The sequence below is a fragment of the Musca domestica genome, unplaced genomic scaffold (assembly GCF_030504385.1).
Source record: "Musca domestica strain aabys unplaced genomic scaffold, Musca_domestica.polishedcontigs.V.1.1 2, whole genome shotgun sequence".
In the NCBI taxonomy this organism is placed as follows: domain Eukaryota; kingdom Metazoa; phylum Arthropoda; class Insecta; order Diptera; family Muscidae; genus Musca; species Musca domestica.
Genome location: NW_026712249.1, coordinates 5,902,776 through 5,930,348, shown reverse-complemented (window position 1 = coordinate 5,930,348; position 27,573 = coordinate 5,902,776). Strand labels below are relative to the sequence as shown.

At 36.7% G+C, this 27,573-nt stretch overlaps 1 protein-coding gene across 5 annotated transcripts; it reads right to left on the bottom strand.

Annotated features, from left to right (window-relative positions):
* Nucleotides 1–195: 195 nt before the first annotated feature.
* LOC101891142 (guanine nucleotide-releasing factor 2) lies at nucleotides 196–27,573 on the bottom strand. Of its 5 annotated transcripts, none has more exons than XM_059121719.1 (21): nucleotides 27,278–27,573; nucleotides 26,054–26,300; nucleotides 25,788–25,996; nucleotides 25,462–25,652; nucleotides 25,174–25,370; nucleotides 23,696–23,806; nucleotides 23,507–23,620; nucleotides 23,323–23,423; nucleotides 21,269–21,493; nucleotides 20,422–20,935; nucleotides 20,175–20,350; nucleotides 12,606–12,629; nucleotides 12,184–12,280; nucleotides 11,658–12,120; nucleotides 9,220–9,391; nucleotides 8,972–9,140; nucleotides 8,792–8,909; nucleotides 8,321–8,721; nucleotides 8,130–8,255; nucleotides 7,128–7,259; nucleotides 196–6,967 (listed from the first exon to the last, which is right to left on the bottom strand). In XM_059121719.1, the coding sequence occupies exons 1-21, from the start codon at nucleotides 27,285–27,287 to the stop codon at nucleotides 6,829–6,831; spliced, it is 3,936 nt and encodes a 1,311-aa protein (XP_058977702.1). In that variant the 5' UTR covers nucleotides 27,288–27,573; the 3' UTR covers nucleotides 196–6,828. The 5 variants fall into 5 exon arrangements, with proteins under 5 accessions (XP_058977702.1, XP_058977704.1, XP_058977706.1 ...); XM_059121721.1 differs by lacking the exon at nucleotides 27,278–27,573 and adding an exon at nucleotides 26,840–27,040; XM_059121723.1 differs by lacking the exon at nucleotides 27,278–27,573 and adding an exon at nucleotides 26,370–26,789.

Sequence of the window (27,573 nt, the reverse complement as noted above, 5' to 3'; positions counted from 1 at the left end):
AGCTATTTCCGACATTTTTTGCTTTCATTCAATAAAATTAAAAAAAAAAATCAATAAAAAAAATTGGCGTTTGACTTTGTTGTAGTATTTTTGTCTCCCCCTGTAGCATCCAAAGAGACGCCAGAGATGTCAATATGTCATTATTGTAACAAGCCCCGCATCCCTTTGACTTAGCTGTAATAAGAACACACTTCCTTTTTTGGTACATTCAATTAAATCTCATTTTTATTTATTTTTTTGTTATGTTTGTTCTATTCAGTTTGTTTTCTTGTTTTTGTTTTTTTTTTTTATTTCATCCATATTAATGATGATATATTAGTAAATTTGTTCTAATATGCCATATAATGTATATTTCATATATTATTTCGGTTTTGTATTTGTTGCTGTTGTTGTTATTTGTAACTTAATACAGAGTAGTAATTTCTTTTTAAACATTAGAATATTGTAATTTGTTGAATGTATAGTGTGTATGTGTGTGTGTTTATTTCTTTAACAATATACTTTTTGTTTTGTTTAATTTTCTTTTGTATTCATCACTTGATGGTTTTTTTGCTATACTTCTCAATAGGTTATAGATTCCATCTACATGCTAGGTGGTGGTAGTGGTGGTGTAGGAAGAAGGATTAGGAATTAAGTTTAGGAAAAATTGCACAGTAACCAAACAAAAGAAGACAAAAACGAGAATGCAGTTAAAAACAAAATTAATAACAAACAATTTTTTATATATATTTATGTATACATTTTTTTTAATATGGAACTAAAAACCTAAAAACAATTATTTGTAAAATGCATTACAGCTGAATCATGAAGGCGTTTATGGTGGTGATGGTGAATTAAGTTTTAATTTGGTTGTTGGTTTTTGTGATCCACTTTTTGTTTTTTTTTTTTTTTCTTACACAAAATTTACAATTTAAAATTGTTTATGAATTTACGTACATATATCTTAGCATACAGTTGTTAATAGGTTCGTAAGCTTTCTGAGGGGCCAATTACGTATTTTTTTTCTGAGGCTCTTGGATGACAAATATTTGGAGAATACATCAAAAAGCGAAAAAGGAATTGAAACATTAGCATTTGGCCAGTGTAAAATGGGCAAAGGGAATCCATTAATTGAAATCCATGAAGGTAGTAAAATTTCAATCCAATTTGGCAAAATACATTTAAGAACTGTGCTGTCAATGACGAATTACAAATATGTTCCATAACCTGCAAGAATCTACTAATTTTGCAATTTTTCCCCAATCCATAAAGGGGAAATCGGTTATCGAAATAAAACATTTTACATTCTTGCAGTTCTGGAACAGATTACAAATTCGTCATTGACAGCTCAGTTCTTAAATGTATTTCGGATAGACCACATTTGCGTGCTTGAACTGACCATTTCTTTTTAGGTGAAAGGTGACATTTGGTTGGTTGGTTGTTGGCAATGCCAAGAATAGAAGTTATGGTTTTGTGGGAGCTATACCAAAAACTGAATTGAATTTGTTGGTAATTACGTCCTAAATATACCATTTTCAATACCAACAAAATTTTCAAAATTGTATCTTTAATAGTATGGCTTCTATTTTGATGTCAACAAACGGTTGGATGTGATTAAATCGCGATGAATTTAGCGCTGATCATGAATATATAAAATCTTTATGGAGTCTTGGAGAGAAGACAATTTGGAGGTGTTGCAATTAGAATGACAAATTTAGAATAAATCTTTAGAAAATTCAAGCCCCAGTGCCTTGAAAGTGTCTGGAAAAAAATCCAGTCTTTGAGGAGCCTAGAAAAAAAAAAAAACTAGAAAATCCAGTCTAGAAAAAAATTGTCAAAAAATCCACAACCTTAGGCCTTGGAGCAGTCTTAACATAATCCAATCACCTGGTACCTGGTACAATCTTTACATAATCCAAGCCCCTGGTACTTGAAGGAGTCTAGAAAAATATCCACGACTTTAGGCCTTGGAGGAGTCTTAAAAACAATCTTTACATAATCCATTTAAAGTCCAAAGAAATATCCTCCCCTGAATCGATTTCTACTAAATTCACCTTTTACAATTCAGGCTTGCATTACAAATTTGGTGCACAATTAACTTGAAATCGGATAAAGATATATATGGGAGCTATAACCAAATCTGAACCGATCTCGATAAAATTTGGAAAAGGTATTCCTGAGCTATATTTGATATACTTCCCCGAATATCGTTGTTACGGAATGCATATTACGGTTGTGGAGAACAAATATTACAAATCGGATGAACAATATTTATGGGACCTATAGCTATATCTGAATCGACTTGTTTCTAGGTTCAATTTGTTCGTAAGTGCCCAATTCAATCCGATTTGGGCGAAAATTACACGTTTGGTGCACAATAAAAGGCAAATCGGAGGAAGATATATATGTGGGAGCTGTATCCAAATTTGAACCGATCTTGATAAAATTTAGCAAAGGTATTTCTGAGCTTTCCAAAATATAGTTATTGCAGAGTGCTTATTACGGTTGCGGACGACAAAAATAACAAATCGGATGTGGCTATATCTGAGCCGATTTCGATCAAATTTGCTATACTTATTTTCAGGCCACATTTGGTCGTACGTGCAAAATTCCGTACTATTCGAACTGATATTACAAGTTTGGTGCACAATAAAGGCAAACCGGATGAAGTTATATATAGAAGCTATATCTAAATTTTGACCGATTATCTCCAATTTCAACAGGGCTCGTCCTTGGGTCAAACAAATGACTTGTGCAAAATTTCATCTGAATCGGGAAATAAATGCGACCTGCAGATCATTAAAAGGAACTATGGGTCTATCTCGTTTCCCAAACACGTTTCCCTTGTGGTGTAGAGTATAAAAATCCACGTCTTTGGGCCTTGGATTGGTATAGACAAAATTTTTGAAAATACCACACCTTGGGGTCATGGATTGAACTTATTGAACTTCTAAAATATCAAATTTAACGCCTGTTGTATATCTTTGTCATATATGCATAATTTATCAGTAAGCAGGTTAAGTTTGTAAATGGGCCATGTCGGTCCACTTTTTCGTGTAGCCCCCATGCAACAGTACCTCCCGATATTAGGTATTTTCATGATTTTAGCGAATTACTTCAAGTTCATAATGAGTACTACAGCCTATGACAAAACTTTTTGAATGTAGATTCAATTTTTTGTATAGCTCCCATATAACGGTACCTACCGATAGGCGGTATTTTGACGATTTCAGCAACATTATTCACCGGAATCGTTTCAAATTTCGCATTTGAAGTTCGTAATGGGTACTATAGCCTATGATAAATGATGATGATTTCGTCCACGTTATAACAGGTATAATTTAATTGGTAGTTTCCGGAAGTTTTTTTTTTTTTTGAAATTTTTCAAGTTCCTTCGAAATGGTGGAGGGTATCAAAAGTTCGGCCCAGCCGAATTTAGCTGCTTTTTTACTTGATTCCATTTAATTTTTTTCTAAATAAAACTTGAAATTTGATAGCAAAAACACAGAATTTGCTGTTTTTGTAATCTTCAAACATTACTAGGAATTCAAGAAAAGATCTTTGGTTTTTTCTGAGTTTTATGTTTTTTTTTAAATTTCTAAAAAATCATCTTTCATTTAAATAATGCTTTCAATACTTTCACACTCTTGTTCAACCGAATCGATTTTCTGTGGGATTTTAGGACAAACCAAAAACTCTTAGCCAAATTACTCTCCTTCACCAAACTTTAAATGTAAATCCGTTAAAGCTAACATCCCAGACTAGTAATTACAAAGTAATTTTAGAATAAGTCTGGAAATAGTATTATTTCAAAGCGTACTTAACAACATATGCTAAGACAGTGTGTGTTGTACGGTGATATATAATGGACCTTGATGTCAATTGGGTCTCTTTGTGTGTGTGTGTTGTGGGTTTTGATTGACATTTTTGTTGAGTATAAAAATTAAAAAAAAACATCACTTTTTTGTAGGTTTTCTTTCTTTTCTTAAAAAAGTGTTAAATCTCTTACTTATAATTTATATAAAATAAATTAATATAAATATTTTTAATATATATATGTATGTATAGATAGCATAATAAAATTTTGTGTCCATGTGTGTGTGTGTTTTACCATGTATGTATATATACACATAAAATATAATTAATTAGGCGATTGATTTTCTGACATTGTTCTTAGAAGAAATAATAAATTATTTACTAAAAAAATGCTTTCTTAAAACTTTCGTTAAATTTTACAGCGCGACACTTAATTTGAGATATCTAAAAAAAAAAACAATGGCTAATTTAACAAAGAGAACAAAATACAAGACAATGCAATACATGATGCTAATAAAACACAATTTATATCATTTTTATATTTGACGGGAGGGTCGGGTGATAGAACATTTCCTTTGTTTATAATACAATTGAAGTAATACATATTTTTTGTGATTTTCTCCTTTTTTTGGTACAAAATAGTCATGAAACAAACAAAACTTTTAGGGTTCGGGTACTTTTTGGAAAAACAAAATTCTATTTAAAATAACTGAAACTATACATGAAGAATACAAGTAGTAAATATATATTTTTCAAATATATATATATATATTTCATATACATATATGTGTTATGTATGTATTTACATCTAAAAAGACAGTCTTAATTCCTTGTGTTTCTTTGTTTTGAGTGTGTGTGTGTGTGTCTGAATTTTAAATTTAGCATTGATTTAAAATATAAACTGTTCTAGGTGAGTTTCAATCGAAACCTGGTAGCAAATGATTACAGAAATGAAAACTATTCTTTTTCTGAAACCTTTTACTTCCAATTTCCGAGTTATAAAAAAATACTTGTTTTAGAGAATATTGAAAAAAAAAAACATATTTTACATCTTCATGCATTTCAAATTATTCAATGTTTTCTTGGATGACAATGCCGATTTTAAATGGTGGTGTCTTAATATGAATGACAACGATTCTCACAGAGTATATTACGAAAAATATAACGAAAATTGTCCACAAAAATAGTCAAGTATAACTTATGTTTAAAAGCAGTTTTGTTTTGTGCAACTTTTTAGAAAAGTGCCCGAGTTTCTTACAATACAATAGTTAATAAAAAACAGAGATTTATCAATTTATTTTTTGTTTGTTTTTGAATTACATGATTTTGAAAATCATGTGTTCATTAAAAGAACGTACTTCTTTTTCTGTTACTTTAAATATTCGTTCTTAAAAATTTTCACAAAAAATTGGGGTTTTAAGAAAATTATGAAATTGTGTGTCTGTGTCCATCGAATGATTGCATTTTGAATAATTTTGTCAAATACTAGAGTGTGGTTAAGATGGAATTTTCAAACATTTAGACCTAGTCTCAGAATTTAAATGTAGGCTGTTCTTCGAAAAGAAAATTAGTGAGTTCATTTGTATTAAGGGTGATAAAGACGGAATCTGGAAATGGTGAATCTATGGTTGAATTAATTTTTGGGGGGAGTTTGTGACGTTTCATTTATTTTTGTCATTGTCCTTAGCTAGGTAGACCGATAATCTACCTCTGAGTTTGATATACGAACGATATTTGAAGTTTGAATACAATTGGTGCCACCCCCAGGATTTGTTCAAAATATTTACCATTTCTGTGAAAGTAGCCAGCTGAAGTGAACCGATATAGACCATCATTAAATTCTCATCGCAGGAACATCGAGAGAGTATTTCTCAAGCAGCTCTAAATGCGATTCTGGTCTTCGATCCTGTGGGATTCGGCATTGAGTATGAAGCTGGTGAGGCTTCAAATTCTCCATTCATTTCTCATCACAGGAACTTCGAAAAAGCGTTTCTCAAGCAGCATGTGGCATTCGGCATACTCAATGCAAATCTGGTGAGGCTACAAATGGCCTACTCTTATAAGGAGGATAGTAACATTACTATTTGAGGTCTTTGAAACGTTTAAATTAGGAGGACGACTGAAGCGAACCGATATGGGCCACCATTCAATTCTCATCACAGGATTCGGGATTCGGCATTGAATATGAAGCTGGAGAGGCTTCAAATGGCATACTCTTACAAGGTGCATAGTAAAAAATTACTATTCGCGGTTTTTGCAGCTTTGCAATTAGGAGGATGACTGAATGGACTGCAACGCCAAATAATGTTGTCATTGAAGCGGTGAAACTCTACGAACTTTGGGATTCGGTGACTCTCGACGGACATTTCTACTTACTTAAGAAGAAAAGATCGACTCATTGAGGCCTCAAATGAGCACCAGAAAACAAGAATCTTCGCTGAAGAACTGCATTTAGCTTACCTTTACAAGGTGGATAGTAAAAAGTAAAAAAATCCCCATCTTTTCCAGAAAAAATGCAATCGAATTCTTAAATCAAATACTTCCTGGATCTCGCCATTGCTATTGTAGGCATTGCATTATAACACACAATTCATTAAGCCCTTTTGTAGTATTACAAAAACAAATATTGCTTTGTAACAGCAAAAGAAGTTTTTTCGAAAAAAAAAAAAAATTAAAATATATAACATTAATTTTAAAATTAAACCATTTTTCCATCGTTCACATCATTCGTTGTGCAAGTAGTTTTAGATTTTCTTTTTTTCTTTTTTGTTATTAGATTATCTTGTTTTGTTTATAGAATACAGTTTTTTGTTTATGTTTGCATTTGTTTTGTTTGTTTGTTTCATTCATACACTCGATTGAATTGCTAGCCAGCTAACCAGCAGCAGCTCACTTTCATTATGCTCTGTTGTATTTGGAAATTTGTAATTCATCTCCATTTAAAATTTTGTAATGTTGCTTTGCCCGACGTTTTCATTTCTGTGTGTGTTTTTCTTGTGTGTTTTGTTCTGCTAAATTTTACGATAAAAACAATTAATTATTTACAACCATGCGTTTACCAACTCTGGGTTTTATTGTTTCGGAAATTTGCCACATTTCCTCTTCGCCCAAGAAGTTTTCGAAATTTTCAAAAAATCGAATAATACGTTCGTTGCGTCGATATGTGTATGAGCTGGAAAAGGGACAGAGAGAATTGATATTAGAAAGACATTCACTTCAATATTTATAAAATGTTCCACAATTATGTATATTAGAAATTATTATTTTAATTAAAAATAAAATGTTCCACAATTATGTATATTAGAAATTATTATTTTAATTAATTTAATTACCATGTCTTGAAACGCTTCATATTTTCAATAATTTTGTACTGTTGCCAACGTTTTGAAAAATTCACCACACCATCCTTTAAGTAATCGGGATTACCCACATGTACAAATGTTAAATCTTGAAGAACAAGGCCACTGAAAAAGCATAAACGAATAAAATGTATGAATTATAAATGAAATAAATAAATAAAAAGTAATTTTAAATGCCTTGCAATTTATATTCGGTCCCGGCTCGTGGGACTATTCATCAGCCCAATCATGAATAACAATTCCGGTCTGAATTTCCCTTTTTAGCCGGTTTTAGACCCTAGCTCTCTTTGGACCAAATCCGTTTCAGGTCATTTGCAGTCGATCTATCGATGTCCGTCCGTCTCTTTACCTGTCTGGCTGGTGCGCACCATAACTCTCGAAGGAAGTATCCGATTTCATCCAAACTTAGTACATTGTAATATTATTATAAAACTTAGAACGATTTCGGAGATGGACATTATCGGTCCACTCCTTCTGGTACCTCTCCCACAAAAGGTCGAAATTTTTAAAGAAAGAATATTTTACTGCACAAAAAGAAAAAGGATAATCCGCTTTTGCTGCAAACTTTGCAAATCCTAATATTTCCATTGGTGCTTGGTCAGGTGCGAAAATGGTTAATATCAGTACACTCCATCATGTACCTCCACCACAAAAGGTCAAAATTTTGAATAATTAAAACTCTAATAAAATGTAACATAAGAGCCGGATCGTCTTCAAATTTTACATATCACAATATTTTTATTAACGCAAGGTCCGGTGTGAAGATGGACAATATCTGCCCACTCTTTGTGGTATGTTATATAAAGTTAGGGGAAATTATTCTGACCTAAAATCTGTTGGTCTTACATATGAGAGAACCTTCTGTCAATAGATGCCCTTCGCAAAACCGACTGATACTTTTTAACTTGTTTTTAATTCACGTCTGTTGCTATGTAGCTATTATCAAAGAATTTAATATCTGAATATCTGACTTACATATATGGTATACAGGGTGGTGATGTTTCCTCCAATGCCTTACGATAATTTCGAAAACTGGAACTTGAATCGATTATATTGCAATTATTCTTCAACGTCTCTTTAATAGATTTATTCCATTCGAGTCTGAAAATAAAACAAAATTTTAATTTTATTGCCTCCCACTCTCAGTCGCATTAGTGCCATCGTACCTTCTGATGGGTGCAGAGTCCAACGCAGACAATAAGGCCAAATATGAATTATAATTGTGTATCTTCTTCAAATGTGACATGATCTTTATAAATTTCTCCACATATTTCTCACGCTCTTTGGCACAGTTTAACGTTAGGATTTTCGAACGTACCCAATAGGACATTTTGTTGAAGTGCTCCGTGAATTTATTTAAATTTGGTGATTTCTCTTCACACTGGTCTTTGGCAAACATTAGAACTTCGGGTATTTCGATTTTTTGGAATAGTTCAGCGTCTAACAGAGTCATTTGTTTGGCAATTTCCATGGCCTTGAAATCCAATAAACTAGGCTGGGCACTGACTATAGAAAACATATCAGTGGATGGATAGGCAGGCATACGTGATTCATTGTAAATATTAAACTGGAAGGTAAAGAAGACTCCAAATTAGATTTCCAGGATTATTATGCCAAATATTATTTTTAGTTCCTACCTTTTCAACAAATTTATTATGTAATAATTTTGCACAATATAATTCCCCGGCACATACCAGTTCATACACAAATTCTACAATCAAGTTACGCAGGTTGCGAGAGGTTAAATCCGTGCAACTGTAGAACAATAAAAAACAATTAAAATTTTAAAAAATCTTTATCTCTGTTGCTATACTTACGTTAAATCATTTAAAACCCTAACAAGCAATGAGAACGTTTCATTGGCTGACTTTTTCTTTGGATCGTTTAATTGGCAAAAGAATACCGTATAACGATGGGTTAGTTTTTCAATTAAATCGATGGGTTGTATAAAGGTGCGGAAAGTTGTAATAAATGCTTCAGTGAAAACTGTAGAAAGGCAAAAAAATTGGGTGATTAGAAGACAACTCTTAAAATCGGCTGAAATAAAATGCCATTAAATACTAACCTTTGTCGGTGACATTTTCGACGCGACTAGCGTGCACAATTAAAGCATCAATATAGCCTCCTTTAACATCGGGACCCTCTTCATTCTCTTTTTTGAATATTAAATATGGCCTTACATCAACCTCTTCCAAAATATTTGGTAAATGATTGATTTCTTCTGTCGATAGAGGACTCTGAAAAATTGGAAGAGAACACAATAGAAATGGTTATTTAATAGTAATGGTATAAGGAAAGATCTTTAGGACCAATGGTATAAATGATGTGATCCACAGTTTATAATGCCGGTACATTGATAAGAATTTACAGCTAATCAGGATGAACCTAAAGTGCCTTACTAATACCTGGGCGTCTCAGCGAGTAGCAGGTTTAGTTGTCAAGTCCTTTCCATCGTAGGGAGGCTATGCCATGGCGGACCTCGTCTCCTCCACAGTCCGATTTGTTTATGGAGAAAACATAAAGGTTTTCTCCCAATTTTAAATTTGGGAGAGGACGACATGATTCTGACGTACAGAGACGTTATCGGCGACCGCATTCACCAAACGAGTGAACAGTTGACCGCCCTTCTGGAGAGAACAAAAACACTGAGACTTAGTGAGGGGAGTGTTTCCTCTGGTTTTGGGAATGACTCACCTCTATCCGACGAGGAACTTGATATCACTTTCATCTCATCGTCGGAGAGAGGTGAGACACCTTAAAAAACTATAGGGAACACTCGCCACATTCCCAAGAGGGATCTACGTCGGCCGTTACCGATGCCTTGGTCCTACATCGGTATGACGCACCCACGTAGGAGCTGGCAGAAACCATGCGGGCAACCCTACCACCCACGAAGGCATCGACCCGAAAGAGGTACAAAACATGTAAATTACTATCAGTCGGTTTTGCCGACAGATGTGTACCCCAACCTTGAGTTATGATTATTCAAACTGTTGACTCTTCATGGGAAGCAGTTGGCTTCGGAACCTGATATAAATATTACAATATTACATGTACATATCCGGGCAATTTTTTGGAAAATGTGGAAACAAAAGGAATTGGAAATTGTGACCCTTTGTGGGTAAGGTACCAGAAGGAGTTGACAGATATATATCTTGTGTTAGCAAATATATTTGGTACTGGAAAATTTAAAGAAAAATGGATGCTTATTTCGCTTTCTTTGATAGTTTTATTTTTTAAAATCTTGAACGCTATGTGTGGGAGGAAATGTTGAGATGTACCAACTCTGAATGGAATCGGATGTTAATTTCGCGTTTTATGAGAGCCATTGATATTCAAAATGTTGAACCTTTGTGGGGGAGGTACCAGAAGAAGTTGACCGAAATATCCCATCTTCACAGCAGATCTTGGGTTAGTAGAAATAATGGGATGTTTGAAATATGAAGAGAACCGGATGCTTATTTCGAATTTTATGATCGTTTTGGTTATTCAAAACTTTGACCCTTTGTGGGGAAGTTAGCAGAAGGAATGGTCTGATCTCTACCATCTTTACAACAGATTTTGTGTTAATGGAAATATAGAGATGTACCAAGTCTGAATGAAATCGGAAATTATTTTCGCGTTTTATAAGCTTCATGAATATTCAAAATTCTGACCCTTCGTGGGGGAGGTGCCAGAAGAAGTGGACCCATATATTCCATCATCACACCAGACCTTAGCTCAATAGAAATATTGTGATGTGTGTAATTTGACGAAAACCGCAAGCTTATTTCCGATTTTATGATCGCTGGGATATTCAAAACTTTGACCGCTTATGGGAAAGGTAGCAGAAGGAATTGTCCAATCTCTACCATCTTTATAGCAGATCTTATGTTAATTGGAGACGCATCAAGTCTGAATGGAATCGGATGTTAATTTCGTGTTTTACGAGCTTCATGAATATTCAAAATTTTGACCCTATAGTGGGGGAGATGCCAGAAGGAGTGGACCGATATATTCCATCTTAATACCAGTAAATTTTCTTTTTCGAACTCGATCTAAGCTTAATATATTACAATGTACCAAGTTTGGATCAAATCGGATACTGCCCCAGGTCGACTCCAAATGTCCTGAAACGGATTCGGTCCAAAGAGACCTACAGACTAAAACCGTTATTTCGATGAGACACTTTTGGTCGTATCAAATGATATATACCCTCTCTAGCCATATAGGTGAGGTTTTATACCCTCAGGGTTATAATGAATAAGGAATCTGTAGATTTTCTAATTCCCGTACTTAATGGCCTTGAGTCGATTTGGGAAGTTAGACAAATCTGCAAAGATAGTTCCATACGTGGATTTTAAATTTTAATTAGCTTTGCTCGTCCCCTACGTTTGGCACTTTTATATATTTCATAGATACCCACCCAGTGTCTATAGAATGGCTAATTTTGTCTCGAGCATTCTACCATGGAGACCGTCATCTTAATGCTCTATATAACATTCCTCAATAATGAATACTTACCATTCTATTGCAGTTATTGTAATTGACCATTTCCTCCACTTCACTCGAGTAATCACCATTCGGACCCATCTTATCCAGCGTAGGTGATGTTGGTGTTCTTGGCATGGACGTATCATAGACATTTTGCAATTCATGTGAATGTATCAGACCTGTGTCATCATCATACTGATCGCCCACTTCTTCAGATACCGTTGACATTATTTCATTGCCACCCGACAGACTCAAGATGCGATGATCTGATGTCAAATGTGAAGGTTTTGGACTAGGGGGTGGTGTTGTAATAATTGTCGGTGGTGGTATCGGTGAAGAGGATGATGATGATGTTGATGCTGCTACCGCTGCTGAGCTGCCACCACTTCCTACCGCTGTTGCCGTTGATGAATTTTTCCATTGCTTATAGTTTTTGGGCGGTAATGCTGGTGGCACCTCCTGCAAATCTTTTTGGGCAAATGTGGTAGCAATACTGGACAAGAAAAGAATATAAAATTTAGTACCGATGGTTTACACTTTAAATAGCTCAACATACTTCATTGTTTGACTGTGTGTTATGTTTCTGTTCAAGTTGTAAGCATGAACAGTATGACGTTGTGTAGATGCCGAACATATTTCCATATAAGCCAAAACTGTTTTGTGTTTTTTTAATAGGAGGAGGAAGAAACAAAAAAGAAACAGAGAGAGAGAAAGATAAAAAACATATTAGTATGTATGTTAGATGTGTTACAAAAATCAATAAATATAAACATTAGCATTAATTGCAACATTCGGGGAACAAAACAAAAATACAATTAAATTTGTTTATCCAATTTTCATTTTTATTATTGCTATTGCCTAGGGGTAGGTCAAGCGATTTTTGAATTGTTTGCCTACATCACTACGGAGCGTTGGGTGGCCTTCTTTTTTCAATGCGCAACAAGTTATGATGCCTGTTGTTGTTGTTGTAATACTTACCTGAAAATGCCACACTTTGAAACACTGAAACGTAGCAAATTATTTTTTTTTTGTTTTGGTTTTTTGTAAAAGTTTGAGAAAAATATAGAAAACAAACGTACAAGAAACAATTACAATCGACAATTTTCGTTTTTTATTAACAAATATTGATCTCTAATATGGACTGAGATGTTGTTGGTCTTCTTGGGGAGAGAGTGGTGTTGGTTGGTCTGTCTCTGATTGAGTATTGAATTTATGTTTTGGAGTTTATGAGTGATGTGACTGCAAGAGGTGTTTTTGATTGCAAATTTATTGTTGGTTATGTTCAAGTTATCCAGTTATAATGTAATTGACAGTAAATTTCCAAAAAAAAAAGTACATTCATAGAATTTCTTTTAGCTACAATGCGATTCGAAATCTTTAACATTCAAACGGCAAGTTTTGATATAAAAGGGCATGATGTTCATTCGTCCGTCCGTCTGTCGGACTGGCTGGTGCGCACGGTAACTCTCGAACGGAGTATCCGATTTGATCCAAACTTGGTACATCGTATTATTAATGTCAAATTTAGATCGAGTTCGGAGATGGGCAATATCGGTCCGCTCCTTCTGGTGCCTCCAACACAAAATGCCAAATTTTTTAAACAAAATAATTTACTGCACAAAGAGTGAAAGGATAATCCGATTTTGCCCCATTTTTGCGAATCCTAATATTTTTATCAGTGCTAGCGCAGGTGCGAAAACAGACAATATCCGTCCACGCCATCAAGTACCTCCCCCACAAAGGTTCAAATGTGATGTAAGAGTCCGATTGTCTTCAAATTAGACACATCACAATATTTTTATGTGATGTGAAGATGGTATATATCTGTCCACTCCTTCTGGTACCTCCCCCATAAAGGTTAAAAATTTTGAATATCCATGAAGCTCATAAAACGCGAAATTTATAACCGATTCCATTCACACTTGGCACATCTCAATATTTCTATAAATACAAAATCTGTTATATAGATTGTAGATATCGGACCATTCCTTCTGGTACCTCTCCCACAAAGGGTCGAAGTTTTGTATAACCAAATTATCATAAAATACGAAATAGGTTTCCTTCAAATTACACACATCATGAGATTTATCGAAATTTGTGATTTAGCATAAAATTGAATGTAAATGTTCTATTTCGTTCAAAATTTTGCACATAAGAAAATCATTGAATTTTGAACTAATCAAGAGTTGGTCGGATGTAGATATAAAAATGCGGATTTTGTTTACTTTTTTAAAGCTGGAGTCAATCCATAAGGCTTTTATAGAAGAATTTCCTACTTTCTCCTCATTGATTGGATTATGGGAACGTCAGACGTAAAACTGTCGACACACAAAAGTAAGGAGTGCTCTCTCCTTTACTATGGCTTCTGGTCATAAATGAACTCCTTCTACGCTAATTAAAGCAATGGCCTGCACAGACAATATTGTGGTACTAATAACCGATAAATTCCCGTTGTCTCTGTTTGGTCTAATGCAGAGTGCATTGGCGCTGCTGTCAGGTTGAGCCCATTGAAATGCGGGTTGACTCGAATAAGGCAGACCTTGTGTTGGATATTCTCCATAATACCGCAGCTATCAGTATAGAGTGACTGGAACTTTCTTCGAAGGCTAACTTCATTGTCCACTCCTAGATGATTGCTTTTCCCCCCATGTAGTAGGCAGTAGGAAGTGTCAAGTTAAAAGTAGTAGTAGATACCTTTTGTTGCATACATGTGAAAATATACGATTACATGCAACCCGGATACAACCCTGAATTTTAAAAATGTAAAAGAGTTGAAGATACGAAGCCAACCTGACAAGGCGTACTAGTTTAAGCTCGTATAATTGATTTTAATAAACGTTTGTGAATTCTTAATTTAATATAAAAACGGTCGTTGTATTTCATTTGAGTATACGGAAACCAACAGACTTCAATCGATCACTTGACATTTTTCTCAGAAGTGGGATACGACAAGTCTTATTGGAAGAAGCGTCTACCAACAAGAAATATGGAGAATTTGCACAAATGCACGGTTAAGCAGTTGCAAGCGAAATGCAGAGAAATTGGTGTTTCTCAAAGTGGTAACAAAAAGCAATTGATCGAACGACTTGAAGTCAACAACGAAAGCGAGCTGCACGGATTCGCATCTCCTCATGATATGCAGGAGCGAATTTCGCATTTGGAAGATATGGTAACTGAATTGCGTTCATCTATGGAGCAACGTGGACAATCAGAATTTGAGCCGAACAACGCATCATCCCCTTTGAACACGTTTTCGACACCGGATGGTAATATGTCCCTGCAAGGCACACGGCCTAGCTTGCCAAACGTGGCAAACGTTGTGACAATATTACCGGAATCACGTTCGATTCCATCGTATGTTCAAACGAATACTTCTTTTGGTGCATTTCAGACTACGTCAACAATTCCAACGGTCCACACGTGTGCTTCTGCTGGTTTACCAACGTTTACACCTTCATTGCACGGACATGCTCAACTTCCACGAAATACAACGCAAAATGTAGCGACGTCATGCTACAACGTACCAACACATATAACGACACATTCGAATTTTACAACAGCAACACCGACAGGAGTGTTCACGCAGCCGAACAATGGATATGTTCAATCAACGCAGCCCTACAACGCATATCTACAACCGCCGATATTTGCAACAAGTGTCTATTCAGCGCCGCCGCAGTCAGAAATAGTTATGCAGCCTTCACAACGTTATGTTCAGCACAACCCCTTTGGGAACGTTAAGGAAATAATTCAACTTTTGCCAGAGTTTAATCCGTCATCTGAAGAATCGATTAATCCTTCACAATTCGTGCGACGTGTGGAATTATTGAAGACAGCTTATAACTGGGACGACGCATCAGTTATATTTGCAGTGCAACAGAAAATGGCTGGCCCAGCCAAGTATTGGGTTGACTCACTGCAAGAGGTATTTCTGTCTTGGCCTCAGTTTGTTAACAAATTTCTTTTAGATTTCCCTCAAAATGTAAATGCAGCCGATGTACACATTAAAATGGCACAGACAAAACGGCAGTTCGACGAAACGCCGCAGGAATATTATTACAGAATGTATGCTATTGGAAAACGGGGCAATATAAATGAATCATCCATAGCACGGCATATAGTCAACGGAATTAATGATCAAGGATTGAAGCAGAAAATATCTAACGAGTATATTACCTGTAATCAACTTTTGAGTGACATCAACGCATACTGTAGTTATAACGAGGTAAGAAGAGTGCTGAACCCGATATCGAATAAGACGAAACGTAGCAATGAAAATAGAACTGCCCCAGAAAGGAAAAGCGATGAAAGAGTGAATAAATTCAAATGTTTTAATTGTGGTAATACTGGTCACAAAGCCGTAGACTGCCCAGATCCACAGAAGAAGAATAGATGTACGATATGCAAACGGACTTCACACGGTGCAAGTGAATGTCCAACAAAAACCCTGAACACAAATGTCAACAATATAAGGGACAGCGTAAAGTCCAACGAAATACTATGTAAACGTGTCAAAGTAAAGGACAAGGAGTTTGAGGCATTTATTGATTCGGGAAGTGATCGGAGTCTGATCAGACGAAGTTTTGCAATGATAATTGGCGAAACGGAAAATTGCAGTATGGTTTTAAATGGCTTTGCTGGTGGCAAATACGAGTGCACAAAGGTGGTTAAAGTGCCAATTGACATTGATGAGACGAGTTACGACGTGAACCTTTATGTTGTGGAAAATTCTATGATCCCGAATGATGTTCTTTTAGGTCGAGATGTTTTATGCCAAAAAGGTCGACGCACCATTATTGAAGGAGATGAGTGTTGGATGCAAAACGTAAATGCGATTAGTATCAACGAAGGCTTAACATCTGAAGAGCATAAGAAGTTGCAGTTGAACATTCAAGAAAACCGACAATGTTTTTCAGAAAAGTCAAGCGAATTGGGTAAGTGTAACTTAGTGAAGATGGAAATCGAAGTTACTACTCCAGAACCAATACGATGCAAGCCATATCGACTAGCATTTGCCAAACGTCCTATTGTGGCAAATATTGTGAAAGACTTACTGGATAACGAAATCATAAGGAAATCGAATTCTCCGTATGCATCGGGAATTGTTTTGGTCGAGAAGAGAAATGGTGAACACCGTTTATGTATAGATTATAGACAGTTGAATCGAATAACCGTACGTATAGCGCATCCTATGCCTGTACTGGATGAACAGATTGCACAACTCGCCGGAAATCGTTATTTCACCACACTCGACTTACGTATGGGTTACCACCAAATTGAAGTAGAGGAAGAATCGAAAAAGTTCACAGCTTTCGTGACTTCAGATGGTCATTATGAATTCAACCGGATGCCATTTGGTTTGGTAAACGCACCTGCAGTTTTTCAGGCAACGATGAACCGAGTTATAAGCTTTATGAAACCAGGAGAAGTTTTAGCGTATCTGGATGACGTCATAATTCCCAGTAAAACAGTCGATGAAGGTCTGGACCGAATAAAAAGATTTTTGGATATCCTTAAGAAATGTGGTCTCACGTTACGATTGGCGAAATGTTCGTTCCTAGCCGAAAAGATTTCTTATTTGGGACACATAGTTACACGTGACGGAATTTTACCTGGAGAAGAAAAAGTAAAAGCGATTAGAAATTTTAAGGTACCAACGAATGTAACAGAAGTACGACGATTCCTTGGCCTAACTAACTTCTTCCGAAAATTTGTAAAGGATTATGCAGCCATTACGAAACCTCTTGCGATGTTGACACGAAAGAGCGAAGAGAATAAATTTCGTTGGGACGTACACCATGAAAACGCATTCAGAAGTTTAATCCAAATTTTGTGTAGTGAACCAGTTTTAGCAATCTACGATATGAAAGCAGATCACGAGGTGCACACGGACGCTAGCAGTCTCGGATTAGCAGGAGTGTTATTACAGTCCGATGGTAATGGTAATTGGCAACCAGTGTTTTATTTTAGCCGCCACTGTTCTGAAACGGAATCGAAATATCACAGTTACGAGCTGGAAGTTTTAGCTGTGGTTGAAACGGTGCAGCGTTTCCGTATATATTTACTTGGAAAGCCATTCCGAATCGTCACTGATTGTGCCGCAATTACTAATGTGAAGACAACGAAGGAATTACAACCTCGAGTAGCACGATGGCTGATGAAATTACTTGAATTTGATTGTGAGTATGTACACCGACAAGGGTCACGTATGGCTCACGTTGATGCTCTCAGCCGTTCACCGGATCAGCCACAGACGGAGATTGAACCAGCAGGGTTCATAATGAATATTGATAGCGATGATTGGATTCTCACGATGCAGCTAAACGACGACCACATAAAGAATATTATGAGAGTACTGCGAAATGAATTGAAATCTGAGCAAGAGAAACAGATAAAATCTGAATACTTATTGGAAAAACATCGACTATACCGGAAAACGAAAAATGGACTACGATTGGTCATACCGAAGGCTATACGATGGCGCATAGCTAAATACTGTCATGATGATATTGGCCATTACGGGTTGGAGAAAAGCCTCTCACGAGTCGAACAAACGTTTTGGTTCCCCCGCATGAGGAAATATATGAAGGAGTACATTGCAGCGTGTGTAGAGTGTTGCTACAACAAGGCAAAAGGTGGTAAACACGAAGGAGCTCTACATTTTAGTAATGTCGAACCGCTACCATTTAGGCAAGTACATATTGATCACTTGGGACCGTTTATAAGAAGCAAGCATGGTCATACACATATAGTGGCAATCGCCGATTCCTTTACGAAATTTGTGGTTATTAAAGCTGTAAGGAATACGAAGACATTGCCCGTCATCAACGTTTTAAATGAGGTTAGTGGATACTTTGGTTTACCTCGAAGAATAATTTCGGACCGTGGGACAGCTTTTACGTCAAAAATGTTTGAGGAATATTGCGATCGAAACAATATTCAACACATTAAGAATGCCGTTCGTACACCAAGAGCCAATGGACAAGTTGAGAGGGTCAATCAACTTATCCTGTCTTATTTACGAACTACCACTGAAGAACCGAAGGATTGGGACTCGGCACTTCACGTTTTACAATGGTCAATCAATTCAACCAAAAATTCGACAACAGGTTACAGTCCGAATGAGTTGATTTTCGATTACAAGCCCACCGACTTAATACAAAACCGATTGTTAGCAGCTGTACAAGATGATGTACAAAACGAAGAAATTTCCATCAACGAAAAACGTATCATGGCCGCAGAAAACATCAAAAGCGAACGAGAACGATGGAAGAAAAGATTTGACAGCAAGCATTCGAATCCGAAATTGTATGTGGAAGGTGACTTGATCCTTATACAGAATGAACCACCAGCGACAGGTGAATCCCGGAAGTTAGAACCTAAATACAAAGGTCCATACATAATAGCACGAGTATTGGGCAACGACAGGTACCTGATAGAGGACATTCCTGGAATAAACATCACGAATAGGAAATTCTGTTCCGTATTCAGTTCCGACAAGTTGAAGAAATGGTGTGAATGTTCCCCCGAATTGGATGTTTCAAGCGAAGATGAAGCCGAGGACGACTTCAGGTCAGGAAAGGCCGAGTTGTCAAGTTAAAAGTAGTAGTAGATACCTTTTGTTGCATACATGTGAAAATATACGATTACATGCAACCCGGATACAACCCTGAATTTTAAAAATGTAAAAGAGTTGAAGATACGAAGCCAACCTGACAAGGCGTACTAGTTTAAGCTCGTATAATTGATTTTAATAAACGTTTGTGAATTCTTAATTTAATATAAAAACGGTCGTTGTATTTCATTTGAGTATACGGAAACCAACAGACTTCAATCGATCACTTGACAGAAGTAAGTCTCCTAACAAAGTTCAAGGCAGTACATGCAATACTCGTAGCGGGAATGTGGAAAATGTTGCGGTACTAATAACTGGTAAATTCATGTCGTCTCTGTTTGGTCTAATGCAGAGTACATTGTGGCTGCTGTCAGGTTGAGCTCATCGAAATGTGGGTTGACTCGAATAAGACAGACCTTGTGTTGGATATTCTCCAAATTCCGCTATTAGTATTCGATGGAGTGACCGGTACTTTCTTCTGAGGCTACCTACTATCCTATCAGATGGACAACCAGTCTCCCAGCTCATACGGTGACCGAGTATCGTACGAAAGTATTTAATCGCCAAAGATAGCGCCAGTCACTCCCTCCAATACAGGTTAACGAGAATGTGGAGAATTTCTGCCCAAACTCCACCTGCCACTATAAGTATCCGATTTCTATCTTTCGATGAAGTTCATTGCAAATGTTCTCCTCTTTTAGGTGTATGCAAAATTCCCAAAAAAACGTTCCCTGTTAAAAAATTTAAATTACACGCTTGAAAATGGGATTGGGCACCACCCATGGATACTGTTTTCATTCATTGTGTACCTTTGGAAATTTGAAAATGTTCGATGAATGTTCGTTCGATATGATAAATGTACCGTGTAACACTACCAATGATGTTTTTTTTTTTTTTTTTATTTTGCAACTAATAGCATTTCAAATACTTACTATGCTTCTTTTTGATGGGCAAAGGTGGGGGCTCTTCTAGTTGGCCATTTAAACCCATGTTAATGGCACTGCAGCTGCCGGCCGGCATGTCTAAACGGCGAGGATCTAAACTTTTGTGTTTTGACTGCCATTGAAACGTTCGAACTTGGCGACGTAATTCAGGTATATCAGTAGAGCTAAGGAATAGAAAAACAAGCGAAACAATTATCTACATATCCTTGAATTATAAAGGAAGTTCTTTACTTACTTATCGGGGGTATCGGAGTCATACGAAGATACTTTCGGAAGGCGTGATGTTTTTGGTGGTAATGCCGGTGGTATATCATTTGTCAATGTTGCCAGTATATCCTCGGTTGAGGTTATATCTAAGCTATTGCTTTGTTTGACAATAGCACTGCTTGTGCTACTGCTGGTGGTGGACATTGCCTGAAATTTTTCCAACAACTTTTTCTCAGCCTCAAATTGATCGGGCGACGAGATACGCCGCTCATCATCGTTTAAAATGCGCAGTGCCGATGTTTCCGATATACTACTCGTACTGGTACTCGATATGCATACCGAAGCTGTTTTCTTTGTGCTACTAATCTGCTGCTGCTGATGGTGTTGTTGAAAGAAGTCCTCATTGATGCTGTTGTTACTGCACATATAGGTTAGCTCCGATGTTGAGTTACTGGATTTGGTAGATGATTGAAAACTAACATCGGAGGAGTGTTTTGAATAGGACTGTGTTGAGGTGCGTATGGAACAATTTGAATGAAAGCCTGGAATAATTAAATTTTGGATAAATTATTAATTAACAATAATACAAATAACAAAAACATAAAACATAGAAGGAAATGCAAAAGAAAATAAAGAACATGCAATTAAGAAATAAAAATGGACAAACAAATGACTTTAGTAAAACAAACCAAACAAAAAAAAAAGAGATTGTCACAAACAAGTTATTCGTGTTTATAATGGGTGTTAAGTAGTCAAAACAATAACAACAACACAGCATCCAATAAGAACAGTGGTAGTACTCAATGACCATGTTGTGGTCTGGTCTCTACAACAACAAGATAATTTTTTTTTTTAAGAGAACGAAACCAAAATACCCGATTCATTTGAATGGCGATGATTGTTCACTTTGCGCAATTCTGTTTTGCCAATTTCCTCATCAAATTCGGTGATGACTCCGCCAGATAAGTCACATTTTCCAGATTTTTGGATTATATTGCTTTCAATCGGATTCTCAGCAGATCTAGTGGTGGCCGCTTTTATTCCATTGTCTTTGCCGCAGGCCCCGCCGCCACCGGCACCAATACCTTCCGCTAGATATTCTAAATTTAGTTTTAATTTTGATTAGCATTTTTAAAATTCTACCAAACTGTCTAAGAACGTTTTATAACATTTAACGCATATATAGGGTGAGATGAAAAAACTGCAACCAACTTCAGACTGCTGTCATTTTTAAGCCACTCGTCCGACAGCTGTTAAAATTATTCCAGAGACAGATCATTATATTGTTTACAAGCGTACAAAAACATTTTGGTGAGAATTTTCCAGAAAAAAAGTTATTCGTGATGAAATTCAATCACACTGTCACGATTTATTCATATTTGCCTGGAAAACCACAAGTGGCTATCGTTACAGCACTCCAGAATTTAAATGTGAATAAATCTTCTTTGATACTGGTAGCGTAGCCCGACGTCAAGGAAGTGGACGTGGACGGAAGAAAACAGCAACATCAGCAGAAATGATTCGAAAAGTAAAGGAACGACTTGATCGAAACCCGCGTCGCAGTGGTCGAAAATGGCTCGTGAGCTTAGCATATTGCAATATTCCATTCGGCAAATATTGAAAAATGAGCACGGGGTAAATCCATTAAAATTCTAAAAAGTGCGAGAACTTACACCCCAAAAGAAAGAAAATAGACTCAAAAGAGTTGCTTCGCTTGGCCGAAAGTGGTGAACTGCCGAATTTGGTTTTCTCCAATGAGAAAACATTCGTTGTTCAGCGGTTTGTAAACAAACAAAATGATCGTGTTTACTTGCCAAAGAGGTCAGCTGAAAATGTGCACCTTCGGTTGGCCACCAGAACTCAAGCGCCGGCCATGCTGATGGTGTGGGCCGCCATAACAGTCGATGGTCGCTCTCTGCTCGTATTAATCGACCGTGGCATCAGAATAAATACCGAATATTATCGCGAAAATATTCTGGAGGGCATATTAAAGCCTTGGGCACGCAAACATTTTGGCCGCAGACCTTGGACATTCCAACAGGACTCAGCACCATCGCACTCAGCACGCGCCACCCAAGAATGGTTACAAAGTGAGGTTCCTTGCTTCATTTCCAGCGCACAATGGCCACCAAAATCTCCGGATACCAATCCGTTGGACTATTGCGTTAAGAGTATTTTTAAGAGGAAGGTTGGCTAAAAATTCCCAAAGTGTCGATCACCCAAGGGCATCGCCGGGAATGGGCCGAAATACCGCAGAACAACATTCGGACAGCGTGTGACGGTTTCATTAGTCGTTTGAAGGCCATAATTCGTGCCAAAGGTGACCAATTCGAACTAATCTATACTTATTCTAAAATTTGATGCTATTTCCGACATTTTTTGCTTTCATTTAATAAAATTAAAAAAACAAAGTGTAAAAATTATGGCGCTTGATTTTGTGCAGTTTTTTTATCTCACCCTGTATTTTTCCTAATTTTTAATAGTATTCTGGCAAGTTGAAATCCATTGGATTTTCTCTGTCTTGTTAAACTTTTTAATTCCTAAATTTAGATTTATATCTACATTATTAACACCATTACTTGTGTGTGTGGGTGTAGCTAGCTTGTGGCTCTTGGTAAATGTGGTTTATCTCCACGGTTAATCACAAGCAAATACTTATAAATATAACTATTTATCACATTGGCATTTTTGTAGCCAAATATAACCTTTGTAAATTGCCACAGATATGACTGGCCTCATTGTGACGAAGAACCTTATGACAGAATGCATATGCAATTAGCTTGTAATGCTATCTTATCATCATGTTACGCATTATTCTGTCTTTCTTTCTTTTTTTTTAACTTGTCATGATATTATAATTCCTAACACAATATAAACAATTTAGAGCAGCTATAGATTATATGGACAACATTTAGATTAGATAACTTACTATAGGCCAAATTGAATTCATGGTATTCTTCTTCATCACGGGATTGATCTAAAGAGCATTGACTAGAATTCTCATCCGGTGAACAAGAACGAACTGTTAGACTGCAGAGCAAAAACAAACCGGGAAAAAAACAATTTTAAATTAACATAAAATCCAATCAAATTAACATTTGACAACTACTTACTGATCCACACCTAATTCGGCATCTGAACTATTGATACTTGTATCATAATTGGTAAGCGATTGATTGACGGGTTGACTGTTTTTCTTTGGTGGCAATGGTGGAGGATTGTGTGATCTGAAGCATAACAGAATAGAGTTGTTACTTAATATTTGTTTAGGAATTGTTTTGAAGGTCTTAAAGAAAATATACCTATTAGGCAATGGTGGTTTTGGTGGGGGACTGGAGTCTCTTAATATATTTTCAGTACTATATGAAGCATGCATGGGATTTGATGTGGTTTTTTCAAGTATATCCCGTTCTCTGGAAGGAAAAAAGAAAGATAAATAAAATAATTTAAAAGGGTTTAATTTCGGAGTTATAAGGTGTTTAAAACAGTTCTTAGTGATAATTCACTACCTTCTGGTTTTTCAGCACTTTTGTATATATTTTTTGTTAATTTTTTCATGTTCCTACCGGAACATACCGATATATTCCATCCTCACAGCAGAACTTGGGTTAGTAAAAATATTGTGATGTCTGTAAATTAAATACAATCGGACACCCACATCACATTTTATAAGAGTTATAATAATTCATAATTTTGACCGTTTATGGGGGAGGTACTTGATGGAGTGAAACGATATTGCCCATTTTCTCACCCGACCTAGCACTCATCCACATATTAGGATTTGCAAAGTTGGAGCAAAATCGGATTATCCTTTCTCTTTCTGTGCAGTAAATTCTTTTCTTTAAAAATGTTGACATTTTTTGGGAGAGGTACCAGAAGGAGTGGAGTGGAAGTTTGACAATAATTTTACGATGTATCAAGTTTGGATCAAATCAGGTAGTCCCTTCGAGAGTTATAGTGCGCACCAGCCGAACAGATAGACGGACGGACATCGCTAAATCGACTTCAAATGATCCACTGAAACGGATTTGGCCCAAAGAGACCAAGGGTCTAAAACCAATATTTCAAATGATATATACCCTGTCTAGCCATATGGCTTTTTTTGATATACGCTTCAAACATTTTTAAATCCAATGTCTTAAGAGCCTTTCAGAGCCACAAACGTGAATTTTTAAAAACAACATTTGAAGGACGTTTAATATCCAATAACGTGAACTTTTCAAACAATTTTTCGATGTAACTTCTGGGCTTATTGACATGGATTTTTAAACAAACTCAAGACACATCAGAGAGCCATCAAAGTGACTTATTATTGTCATCTAATGGATCATACGTCTCTGAAAGAAGCAGACGCCGTTTCATGTTGTTGTGCATCTTCACCCCAACTAATATAGCATTGAAGTGCATCACAAACTAAATTATCGATGGCTATGTTGTCTGATTCCAAACATCGACCTGTCGGTTCAACATAAAAACGTATATAAGCAGAGGAGACTTTCTGCATTTTTTACGGACCAATCATTTGTACAACCCTTGTACATTTCTGTAGGTGGTTAAGGATAATAGCGATGCATTTGGCTTCTTAAAAGAGATCGATTCTGACATTATTCATAACTGGATTTGGGTTTTTTTACAAAAGGATCGAAGTGTGGTGAGGGCGCTTTCTATCAAAATCCCCAATTTTCCATGGTACCGTCCGGTAATCCAGCAACTGGAGGCTCTTTTAAGCAACAGCGATTTGAATAGAATTTTTATATGTGGCCTGAACATTACAACTTACTTTGGTGTCAATGTTATATCCGGCAGAGATGTACGTTGTCCAGCAACTTCTACTGAGGGACGCATTAACAAATTGTGTGTATTATTGGAACCAATAGCTGTTGTCGTCGGCGTTTGGGCTTCCGTAGCATTAACATCATATTGAAATGTAAAATCTCTACGCTCCTTTAAACTCTCTTGAGCCAATGTGGCTAGATTCTAAAAAAAATAAAACAAAAAGAAAGGGAAAACATTTTATATTTGTTCTCAATTATGAATTTTCTGCTTCCTCTTCTTCTTCCGAACTCACCCTCACTGCTTCTGCAAATGAATCGATAATGTCTCGCACATTGTCATTACTCAACGAAGCACATTCCTCGGAATCTTCACTCAGCATAACTTCATCACAAAGCTTGATCAGTTTACCCAACGTTTTCTGGACTTGTTGCGTAGCCGACAATAGAGTGGTGTTGTTTTCGTTCAGCGTATACGCTTGAATAGCTAAAAGCGGCATAGAGCGACATATTTGCAATTATTAGTCATTGTGAATGCGATGGAAACGACAACGGCGTTTTAATTACATTTTGGTAATATTGGCAAAAGAAGGGGGGGTATGGTGATTGTCATTCAACTTACCTGAAAGCATGCAGGCGGTTGTCTCCAATATTACCGTGCCATTGCCAGGCAAAACCTCCAGTTTCTTTTTAAGTATAACATCCTTGAAATGTTTCAAGGCATTTGTTATGTCCTTAACATGAATGTCGAGAGATTGCGATGATTTGGCCACTTCCTCTGCCGTGGGTGGCGGTTTATTTTTGTGCCTGGGGCTTTGGGGAGAATGGGATCTGAAACAAAATATTTCATTTCCTTTTTCAATTCTTTTATTGTAATCCGAAACTTACCTCCCCAAGGTGTTGGTTTGCGTACGCATCATAGATATCAGATCGTCTTTAAACGATCTAGCCCGCCTGGCAAATTTAGTGCCTTTCAAACTGTTCTTATGGCCCGATGATCCTGTCGTATTATTGCCAACCAGTGGTGTACTGGACTGTTGGGTGGGCGTGGCAGGCGAAGTATTTGGCGAACCATACAGATTCGACTGCGACGACAGAGACGAGTTCGGCGTGGACGGAGTGCTGATGACGCTATCTATAGGGAGCACAGAAGAAAAACATTAAGTTGCAGTTTGAACATTTCCGTCCCAAGGGGACAACATACTATTCCATTTTGTCTTCTTCTAAGACTGCACTACCATGAAAAACAAAAATAGATCACGTTTGCAAACGTTAAAAATACACTAGGGTTCCCCACAACAAATTTCACTGACTTGGTGGCCTCACATCATTGCATCCATCCACCCATCCGTCCTTACTCTCTATTTCAAGATTTTACTTCTCCACAAAAAATGTAAATATATGTGCATGTGTGTGTGTGTGAGTGTTTGTATTTAAATGTCATAGCACACGGGAGCAGCAACAATGATGATGACGATGGGATGGGGACGAACAGATCACACTCGACAACGATTCTTCTTGTTATCTGGATAGATGCTGATTTCAAAGATACGGATACGAGCAAAAACTTTCATTGCAGATAACTATTTACTTCACCCGACCAGTTGGTTGTTATGCCGTCGCCGTTTTGTTTCGCGTTTTTTTTTTTTTTTTGTTATTTAGATAAACACTTACACTTGGCTGGCTAACTGACTGACTGCCTTAGACAAACAAAACTATTTCAAATATTTTTTCTTCCGTAACGCTACGATCACAGTCGCGCACACGTAAAATAATAACTTATTGCTGTCCGTTCGGAATAAAATGTTGTTTTTTTAATATCTTGTGATGAATCAATTGTCGGTCGGTCATAGTAGTAGAGATACATTATACATTATTTCATTGTAGTACCCCCACCCTCGCCCGCTGAACACACATACTCGCTCGCACCCACAAAAACAACACACACACACTCACTCACTCTCACAACACTCTCTATGACCAGGCAGGCAGCCAGCAAACAGAAGCAGCAACCTAACACTCTGCCTGCAATTGTATCTGCTCTCTCGGGTCTCACTGGATGGATGGATGTCATTTATGTGGCGTAGAAAATGTGTTGTGTGTGTACCATACCTTGCATCATTTTAACCAGCCTCCTCCGATTGTTTTCACAATATTTCAATGAATTTTCAATATTTTCACTTGGTTTTCTTTATTTCTTAATAGCTTGAGGCATTTTTATTAATTATTTGCACAAAATTTTCCTTATTTCTTAACAGAGATTCGACAGAGCACAATAAAATATTCTCGCTTGTAGGTGTGAGTGTATCCGTATCAGCTAAAAGGGGTATGTAGTTCGACTGCAGACCAATCGATTTATCAGCTATGGAGAAAAAATTGCAATTAATCGATTTTGGTATTTATTACCG